At 42.6% G+C, this 10,881-nt stretch overlaps 1 protein-coding gene across 1 annotated transcript in view; it reads right to left on the bottom strand.

Annotated features, from left to right (window-relative positions):
• The window catches only part of LOC117810434 (SH3 and multiple ankyrin repeat domains protein 2-like), a 284,015-nt gene that overhangs the window by 134,575 nt on the left and 138,559 nt on the right, over positions 1-10,881 (bottom strand). Inside the window, 3 exon segments of the mRNA XM_034680270.1 lie at positions 1,326-1,413; positions 1,415-1,443; positions 4,978-5,007. Of these exon segments, the coding sequence (XP_034536161.1) occupies positions 1,326-1,413; positions 1,415-1,443; positions 4,978-5,007 (147 nt within the window).

Genomic DNA, 10,881 nt, shown 5'->3' with positions numbered 1-10,881 from the left:
TTAATTTTATTGATATTATTTAATTAATTTTATTTTAATTTTCTAATATTTAGCACATTTTATTTCATTGATTTAAGAAGAAAGAAGAAGAAGAAGGTACTTTATTGATCCCAAGGGGGGAAATTCAATTTTTTCACTCATGCTATTTTGGACATGCTACACATACAGTTGTTTTGGTATATACATACAAATGCACACACATGCAGTGAACATGTTTTAGGGAGAGATGTCAGAGTGAGGATACTGCCGTCAACCAGCGCACCCCGAGCAGTTGGGGGTTCGGTGCCTTGCTCAAGGGCACCTCGGCAGTGCCCAGGAAAGTGAACCAGCACCTCTCCAGCCACCAGTCCACTTGCCAAACTTTGTCCATGCTGGGACTCGGACCGGCGACCCTTCGGTTCCCAAGCCAAGTCCCAATGGACTGAGCTACTGCCGCCCCAATGCTATTATTTTATTTTTAAGTATTTACTTATTTCCTCAATCCTGTTTTAGTTTTGTATCATTTAACCTATTTCTGTTGTTTTGTGTCTCTGTCTTTTTGTGCTGCAAGCTCGAATGAATGAAAGGTGCTTTATAAATACATACATCTGTTACCATCTGTCTGTACATGCACCATGTATGTGTTCATTATAAAGTACATGCTGTAATTAGCAGTGATTTATTTCACTGTGCAGAAGCTGCACACACAGTAAGCCCAGTCATTAAAAATAATGGAGTTGAGTTAAAATCAATATGTCTCAGTGATTATTTTAGACAACATCCTTCCTGCTGAGCTCCACAAACAATCTGCAGGTCCTAAAGCCAGCTTATAATCTTTTATTCACACATTAACAGCAGCTTAAAGCAGATGTTTGGGGCTTAAAAAGAGTCCTGCAGGATTCCTCAGTTAATATTTCAGTTTGTGTCCGTTCAGCAGAGCTGCAGATTTAGTCTGAGCTCATTCACGCTTAATATCTGCAAACCAGGAGGGCTTCGTTCCTCTGCATCTGCACAGCCAGAGAGTCATCAGATATGCTAATGTGCTGTTGATTTCCAGTCGTCCCTTTTTTTCAGACACAATCATGAAATGAAGGCAGAGATGAATCAGGGGCTTTTACTGGCTTCAGATTGGGGTATTCATTATTCATCAACGAGGGAAATCGGGTTTTTCTTTCTCTCTGATTCTCGATTTCTCTGGACCTTTACTCGAGCTGTAGGCTTCTTTTTTCAAGGGAAATAAACTCAACTTTAGATATATGTAACTTTATACAACACAACATGTATTTGTTAGTTTAAGTTACTCATAATCTCGCTGCTACAACAAAGTAAAACCAAAGCACGCTCACCTTTGACCCTGTCGCCCTTGTACAGGTTGATCTCGCCCTCGGTCTGGACGGTGTACGACCGCACCACCACAAAATGCCTCCCAGGGACGGGCGCTGTACAGCTTCCTCCTGGGGCCCACTGCCTTCTCGTGACTGCTGGGGCTGACGGAGAGAGAGAAGGACACAAACACATCAGCGTTCAGGACACTTAGTGACAGGTGCAATGACTCGGAAGGCTTGCAGGACGTGTTAATGGATGTTTGAACTCAATCAAGTCCTCAAACTGCAGAATCTGTCTTTGGTGCATTTTTCTGAGGTCGTGCACGTGAGCTGTCTTACAACTTTCATTCGCTGCAGCCTTTGTCCACTTCAACTTCCTGCAACTTGCTCTATCTTTGGGGAAAATGCTCTTGATGTTTCTGCACCTTTATCATGGTCTGTGCAACCTGACAGGTGAATGCACGCACCTTGTTTCTTCACCCTGCTTTTAAGCTGCTCACTTATTCTCATCTCTCATTTGTGAAAGTGTGAGTGTGTCGTTTGTTTCATGCCGCCGTCTTGGCTTCTCCTACCCTGAAAAAGAGATCGGTTGTGTCTCTTCTGTGAAAATATAGTTAGATATTAATTGAAATATTGCTGCAGCATCACAGATAAATATGTGTGACCTTTCATGGAGGGTTAATAAGATTGTTAAGTAATTCTAAAAGCACCTGAGGAGAATGGAGGAGACATTTTACACTCAGAAGGTTGAACAAAAAAACGACACCAGCTGAAACGTCTCCAAATAAGCATTGAGAACACAGGGCCTCTATCCTTTTGTACACCCTCTGCACACACACACACACCCACACACACCCTACAACCACTCACACACAGCTACACTGTGTTCATGCATATGGATACACACATGCACAAACCAATTATGCAGAGCAGATATTCAGAGGCCAGCAGGCACGTGTCTGCTGGAGTAAGTGGGGCAGAATGCATGCAGGCTCTGACCCACAGAGCTGCAAAGGCTTCTGGGTAGGAGACAAGACACTGAAAAGACCACACAGGGAGCTACTCAGGCTTTTGGCTGCGCTGAAGACGGAAATTACAAGAAGCAAAATGATGATAAACTCGAGAAGGAGATCAGTCAGAGAGGATTCTGTCCTGTTGTGACACACGAGCAGATTGAAGCAGGCGGCGTTTAGAAAGGTTCCACTGTTTGTTATAAAAGTCCTCTCATTAAACGTTGCAATTAAAAGTGCTTCAAAATGCATATTCCCCCTCTTCAATTAAAGATTGTCTTCGTTTGAAATATTTCAGTGGATCAGCACTTTACTCTACTCTGACCTGCAAACCGTCCCCCCCTCGAGGTCTCTGAGGTCTGCTGACGAGCCGCTTCTCGTTGTTCGTGAGGCCGCGCTGAAAGCCGGGGGTGACCGTGTGAGATCATGCTTAGTCTGCCATCATGTAATATTTTGTAACTCTGGTGTTTTAGTGTTACTTAGCCTGACCTGTATAGGTATATACTGTACCTCTATGATTCCACCCTCCTCATGTGTTCATGCTCTGCAGTCATGTTGCTCTTAAATTTGCATGCCTTGTTTTTGAACCATGTTTTGTGGATTCATCTCCTGAACTGTTGAATAAAGAACCTTGTCTTCTGTACTGTGTTTTGTGTCCTGGACTTTTCTCACAGTCCTCACCTTCTCAGCAGTAGCCCGTGATGTGAGACTGTCCTGACCTTCGAAACGTACCGACCTTGACTTTAAACCCAGCATGAGCCCCGTGTGGTCTCTCTGTTTGTGATTTTAATTGCTTTTATGTGTTTTTCTTTATTCTCACAGCTTCTTTTTTTTACTTCTTTTCTCTCACTGTGCTGCACTTTGATAAACTTTGTTGTTGTTGTTTTAAAATTGTGCTATTAAAGGGGCGCCGGTTTGGCCTGGTGGCTGGGTCGTGCGCCACATAAGCAGAGGCTGCGGTCCCTTTCCCACCTCTCCTACTCTATCCACGGTCCTATCCTCGGTAAATAGAGACATAAAAGCCCCAGAATTCAACTTTAAGAAATGTGCTGTTTAAAGAAAGTGATTAGTTTAGACTGGAACCAAGAAAAAAAACCGATTTAAATGAAGTTAAGGTGTTAACTTAGATTCGGGAGCAGGACCACGCCTAAACCACACCCTCAATCACCTGACAAGCCTTCTTAAACGTAGCCAGCCTACTCCAACTGCTTGTCCGTGATTCTTCAACCCACCCTCCCTCACCTTACTCTACTGCACTTAACCTATTTCCTTGTCCTCTCCTACTCAACTCGTGCTCGCTCCTTCTATGCCCTGTCTACTTCCAGGTACAACCTGGGTCAAGATCAGCTCCGGCAGGATAACGCTGAGACGGAACCCCCATCCTGAGTCTCCTTCTGCTGGGCACACCACGCACAACTAATTCATTAAATGTTCAACTTATATCCTTGTGTGGCGTGGTCCTTGCTAGTGAAATAAACGATATGGGGCTGCACGGTGGTGCAGTGGGTAGCGCTGTTGCCTCACAGCTAGAAGGTTCCTGGTTCAAATCCCCGGCCGGGAGGGTGCCTTTCTGTGTGGAGTTTGCATGTTCTCCCCGTGCATGCGTGGGTTCTCTGCGGGTACTCCGGCTTCCTCCCACAATCCAAAAACATGCTCAGGTTAATTGATCACTCTAAATTGCCCGTAGGTGTGAGTGTGTGTGTGAATGGTTGTCTGTCTCTCTGTGTTAGCCCTGTGATAGGTTGGCGACCTGTCCAGGGTGTACCCTGCCTTCCGCCCGTAGCCAGCTGGGATAAGCTCCAGCCCTCCGTGACCCCTAATGGGATAAGTGGTCAAGATAATGGATGGATGGATAAACGATATGACCAGTAATAACGAGTGAACCGGTTTCCAGCATCATTATTAAGTACCAAATTCAGACTCTGGTCATAATTCTTCTTCTCTCTAAAACCAGGAAGTCCTGCAGGGATTAAAACTCTCTTATCGGGCCAAGACAGCACCCATACAGAGTCACACACACACATAAAAACAACACAAACAAGATCATTAAAAATGTCTTTCTCCACACTGATGAGACGATTCTCTTAAATCTGTGAGCTGACATCAGTGTGTCGTATTTGAGCTGAGTTTATTCTGTACACAGTGGTGAGTTAAAGCTTTCATCAGATCACTCTAAACTTCATAAAAGGATGTTTTTTCCTCGACTTGTTAAATTTCTACCTCAGAGTAAAAACCCTCCTCTCTACGTCGCGTCACTTTTAACACTCTCATCACACAGACCTGACCTCCAGAGCTCTCTCATCTGTTCACTCACTGAGGTGAGACCACAGCGAGGACGGCAGTGCTGCTGCGTGAGGAAGCTGCCATGATTATGCAGCGCCACTTAGTGGTCAACTTCTATAACAGCACTCTTCACATCAGAGAGGAGGATGGATGACAACAACAAGAGATACAGAGGCAGCTCTTCTCTCGTCTTACGTGGTTTCATCAAAAGTTCAAAGTGTTATTCCTCAATCTGTTCCTGCAGCCTGCTCTGAGAACTGTGGTGTGTTTAAGGACTCAGAGTCTGCTGTAAGGAGTTTATATCCTGTAGATATAAGACTGTAACTCTGTGCTGCATGAGTCTCCCTCAAAGTAATGTGGTGGAAATCTGAAAATGAAACCCTCAAACAACGACGATTTGTCTTTGTGAGCTTTATCTAGGTCTTCAGTGAGCTTTGCAAAGCGATCGGCCGGCAGAGGGATCTGACAAGTGAGATGATCTCATCGTTCAACAAACTCAAAAGCTGTGAGACAAACCAGAGAACCAAAGAAAGAAAGAAAGAAAGAAAGAAAGAAAGAAAGAAGGAAAGACAGAGAAAGAGAGAAGGGAAGAAAGAAAGAAAGAAAGAAGGAATGAAAGAAAGAGAGAATGAAAGAAAGAAAGAAAGAAAGAAAGAGAGAATGAAAGAAAGAAAGAAAGAAAGAAAGAGAGAATGAAAGAAAGAAAGAAAGAAAGAGAGAATGAAAGAAAGAAAGAAAGAAAGAAAGAGAGAATGAAAGAAAGAAAGAAAGAGAGAAAGAGAGAATGAAAGAAAGAAAGAAAGAAAGAGAGAATGAAAGAAAGAAAGAAAGAAAGAAAGAGAGAATGAAAGAATGAAAGAAAGAAAGAAAGAAGGAATGATAGAGAAAGAAAGAAAGAAAGAGAGAAGGAAAGAAAGAAAGAAAGAAGGAATGAAAGAAAGAAAGAAAGAAGGAATGAAGAAGAGAGAATGAAAGAAAGAAAGAAAGAGAGAATGAAAGAATGAAAGAAAGAAAGAAGGAATGATAGAGAAAGAAAGGAATAAAGAGAGAAGGAAAGAAAGAAAGAAAGAAAGAAGGAATGAAAGAAAGAGAGAATGAAAGAAAGAAAGAAAGAGAGAATGAAAGAATGAAAGAAAGAAAGAAGGAATGATAGAGAAAGAAAGGAAGAAAGAGAGAAGGAAAGAAAGAAAGAAAGAAGGAATGAAAGAAAGAAAGAAAGAGAGAAGGAAAGAAAGAAAGAAAGAAAGAGAGAAGGAAAGAAAGAAAGAAAGAAAGAAAGAAGGAATGAAAGAAAGAGAGAATGAAAGAAAGAAAGAAAGAGAGAAGGAAAGAATGAAAGAAAGAAAGAAGAATGAAAGAAAGAGAGAATGAAAGAATGATAGAGAAAGAAAGAAGAAAGAAAGAAAGAAAGAAAGAAAGAAAGAAAGAAATAAAGAAGAACGAAAGAAAGAAAGCAAGAAGAAAGAAAGAAAGTAAGAAAGGAAGAACGAAAGAAAGAGAAGTTGTTGTTTTTAAGGGTGGGTTTCAGTTTTCAGACACTGTTTCTTTAAATCAGATATAAATCTTCCTCCTCAAACTCCATGCACACAATGAAACAGCTCCTTTAGAGCAGAGCTGTCTTCTCCTAAAGAACAACATGACTGAATATTAGTATATCCAGCTCACTATGAGAAGACATTAGATCTCAACATGAGACAATTCAACTTTGTCATCTTATTTCAAGAACAAGATGGTCTTAAACCTAGAGAAGTGCTGCTATAATACAACTCAGATTAAGGTGAATATATCTCACATGAAGAAGCTTAGTGCAGAAATATTTTTTGGGGTGAATAAATATTAATTTGTTTGCATTCCTGTCTTATTCTGACACACTTTAAAATACTGTAAAATATTACTTAAAATAAGTTTTCCCTGCTAATTTGAAGATCACAGGTTTCTTAATATTACATCTTATTTTAAGAAATCTTACCGAGCTAATTTTCACTTCTTCTACTGGCAGATTTTTTTGCTTATTTCAAGGTGAAAGGACCTTTTTCTTGTTTTTGGACGGGCTTTTTTTCCAGTGTGTTCTTAAAGCTGGGGTTGGTAGTCTCGGAAAACTAGCATGAATTTGAATGTAGCATTTCCTCATGACTCCGTCTAACCCCTCCCCTCCTCCCTCAGAGCTCCTCCAAAACGACGCCCCCCCCGCTCACATGCAAGAGCGCCGCTGATTCTCGACCATATGATGGTGACTGATTCAAAACCGGTCCTCACCAAAACATTCTCATAGTGAAAGTTAAAAACACAAACAAACATGGCTGCTGTTAGCACTCTCAACTGTCATGCTAGCATTATCCAGTTGTCATGGTGACACGATATCAGGAGGAAAGTTATAACACATATATAACACTGTAACAGCTCTACTGTTTGTTAAACATGTTCAGTGTAGATGTTCTTAATTCCTACAGTGTTGACGGTCAGTGAAGGCATCAGGAGAGGTGTAGAGTGTGCGAGGTGGAGAGAGGAGAGACAAGAGGAGAAGTTCTTCATTCATTCAAACATTGATTGTTGTTTTGTTGGTTGGCGTGGTAACGGCCGACAGTGACCGGTTATTAAAGATCAACGTGTTCACCAATCGGCTCGCCATCACTACAGCGTCCAGAGGGACGCTACAGTACATCTACATTTCTGTAGGACTTACTAAATGTCATTCATTCTTCTGCTTGTCAGAGCCCCCGTGGTGAGAGCTTTTTAGACTCTGATCCGGACTACAGTCCTGAGCAAAGACCCTCATCTGGTCAGAGGGGACAGGCCCGAGGTGGAGCGAGAGGGGCAGCCAGTAGAGTCAGGGGAAGCAGAGGCAGGAGACGGGGACTCAGAGTGAACGCCGGGGAAATGTACGCTCTGCAGGAGGCGGGCAGAACGGCAGGACGGGATTTGATTGGTCTAAAATTTTGGCACCCAAAAAAGGCTGATTGGTTGGTGTTTTCCCAGGTTTACTCCGGCTGTAGATAGCAGTTTTTCTTCACTCTTTTTTAAGAACACATTATGTATTGATTACCATCAGGACATAAAGATCATTTTAACCAGTAGAACAAAAAGTGGATCTAAATCTGATTACCAACCCCAGATTTAAGTCCTTTAAAAGTTACGTCTCGCTCTTCTGTTTTTCAGCGTAACATGAGTTTGATTCCCGGATCAATGAGGCGGATAACTGAAGCGATCAGACCGTGTTTGTTTACTTTATGAGGCAGAAATTGGGTTGGATGAGAGGCTTCGTCTTTGAAGTGGATCACATGATTCCCCTCGAGCTCGAGCTGTTTCCGAGGAAGCTGCGTTACAGTTTATGTAAGGAAATAATTCATCATTGGGGAAGAGCATAAAAACAAGGAAGTAACCTTTGATATCTTCTTTTTTAAAGCATAATATCCTCATCAGGAACCTGAAGAAGACTGAGCTCACATTTATACCGTGGAGCAGCCGAGCAGGTCGTCTGAATGAGTCACGTTTTCTTGAATAAGTGAAGTGTGTGTTTAAAATTCTGAATGTTTTGGTGCACTGACGATGACAAAATGGGAAAGATGAATCATTTAGAGCTTTTAAGATGCTTGTTTTGTTTCCGGAGCGACATCAGGAGGGTTAAATGTTTGGTATCAGTGAAATTCCTGCATCTTTGTGGAGTTTTTGGCCTCTTTTCAGTAGTAGTAGCGTCGCTGAGCTCATTTTTTCATGCATTTTATTCACTTATGATAAAATCAGAGTAATAAATAAATGTTTGACTGATTTTTAAAGGCTCCACATGCATGAAATATTGCTTAATCAAATAAATGCCGCCACAAAGAAAGAAAGAAAGCAGAGGAAGAGAATCAGACTTTATTTTGAGTCTAAATTAGAAGAAGTCCCCGATGTTTCGTGTGCACACAATGTGAGTGATGCAGGCCGACAGGGAGAGTGAGGGAGAGTCGCAGATAAAACCACAGAGAGGGAAAAAGTAGGAGATTAAAGAGAAAGGAGGAAAATGGAGAGCAGGAGAGAGGGATTGAGAAAGAGAGAGAGAGAGAGAGAGAGGAAGGAAGTGGTGGAAGGTTTTTTCAGTAAGTGGGTCACCTTGTCCTGCAGACTGCGCTCCTCCTCAAACCTTCCCGGGCCTTCAGAGAGCTAACCCCATTCAGCAGCGAGCGAGCGAGTGAAGCAGCTCGCACATTTTTACACGGGAAAACCACGGAGCGGAGAGAGATGGAGCGCGCCGAGCAGCAGGAAGACTCACAGAGCGACGGATCACTGCTGGATCCAAACACTGCTGCCTAAAAACCTCTGTTCCCTGCTCCGTCTGAGGGCCCACACCTCCATTATCACACCTCTCAACAGGAGAGTGCATCACAGAGAAGGGATGCCCAAGTTAAAAGTTATTTCCAATATGTTGTGTTTAAATTTACAGATTTGGATCCCAGGTCGTCACATACGGATTAACCTTTAAGTTTAATTCAGGAGTCTCCTGTGGACGCACATGCAGGCGTTAGTGTCCTCTGGCTTCCTTTCTGTCACATGGTTGAATTTAGATTCAAGATTTAGATTACTGAAGTCATGCAGCCAACCCATTGAACAACAAGACACACAGCCAACAGCAGCTTTCAACTCAACTCAACTCAACTTTATTTATAAAGCACTTTAAAGGTGACATATCACGCTTTTTTCATCAACATATATTGGTCTAAGAGGTCCCCAAAACATGTCTTTAAAGTTTATGCTCAAAAAAACACTTTGATATCAGATTTTGGTCTGCCTGAAAAACCCTCTTCTTCAGTCCTCCTCAGAACAGTCTGTTTTCTCTCTGACCACGCCCCCTCAGGAAGTGGATGTGCCTCGGCTGTCCAGCACGTTGATCTAATGTTTACATGTTGGCTGAATATACACGGCTGCTCAGAGATCACATTACTTCAACCCTCTGAATCTGATCCAGAATCTGATCCTGACGGAGAGGCGCCTGCAGCAGGACCTTTCTGAACCATTGGTCACAGATTTAGTGTTTCTTGTTGTTTTATTTGTCAGTATGTCGACGTGTGTCTTGGTACACAGCTACCAACATGTAGCTATGTGGCTATGCTAACTAGCGCTAGCACTTATCCATGATAAATAAAAATCATCCACTAGATCTTCAAATCTGCAGACGTGGGGAGTCAAACCGACCTCTGTGTTTATTAAGACAGCCTACAACTAGCATGCCTCCCTCCTAAGCTCCTTGTTAGCACACATGTGTGCAGGGAATGAAAAACGGAGGAGGGGTTGAGTTGTATTTTATACAGTCTATGGGCTGAACAAGCTCCGAGCTCTGACTTCCTGTTACAGACCGGATATTGTTGTTACGTAACAAAAACACTGAAAACTGAAACGGCTGGTTTCAGCACACATTTACAGAAAGGTGGAGAAATCAGAACAGGGACAGAATGGATTATTTTCATTCTTGGGGGGTTTGTAGACATGCCAGGGACACATATTTCAGGTAGAGAACCATTAAAAAGTCCATTTCGCATGATATGTCACCTTTAAAACGACCACAGCCGGAACAAAGTGCTGTACATAAATAGACAAACAACGCAGGCATAAAAACAATTAAACAATAAATAAAAACAAGCCATAAAACACTAAAACAGGAGCAGAGTTTCATGCAGGGTTGAAAGCCAAGGAATAAAAATGGGTTTTAAGGTGAGTTTTAAAAATGGACAGTGAGGAGGCTTGTCTAATGTGGAGGGGAAGCTCATTCCATAATTTTGGAGCAGCAACAGAAAAAGCTCTCTCCCCTCTCAGCTTCAGTTTGGACCTCGGTACCTCCAGGAGCAGCTGATCAGCTGACCTGAGGCACCGAGCAGGAGCGTAGGGGTGAAGGAGCTCAGAGAGGTAAGGCGGGGACAGACCATTTAAAGATTTAAATACAAATAACAGAATCTTAAAGTGGACTCTGAAGTGCACAGGTAGCCAGTGGAGGGAGGCCAGGATCGGAGTTATGTGCTCCCTCTTACGTACTCCAGTGAAGAGGCGGGCGGCTGCATTTTGCACCAACTGGAGACGTGCGAGGAGGACTGACTGACTCCAATATAAAGTGCGTTACAGTAATCCAGCCGAGAAGTAATAAAAGCATGGATTACTGTCTCAAAGTGCTGCTGTGCAAGAGAAGGCTTCACCTTTGCCAGCTGCCTAAGCTGAAAAAAGCTGGACTTCACTACAGAGCTAATTTGACGATCCAATTTAAAATCACTGTCCATCTTAAAACCCAAGTTTGAGACTGTTGGCCTCAAATAATCTGC

Source organism: Notolabrus celidotus, chromosome 3 (assembly GCF_009762535.1).
Source record: "Notolabrus celidotus isolate fNotCel1 chromosome 3, fNotCel1.pri, whole genome shotgun sequence".
NCBI classification, from domain to species: domain Eukaryota; kingdom Metazoa; phylum Chordata; class Actinopteri; order Labriformes; family Labridae; genus Notolabrus; species Notolabrus celidotus.
The sequence above is the reverse complement of the archived record's forward strand: the minus strand, read 5'-3'. Positions and strand labels throughout refer to the sequence as shown.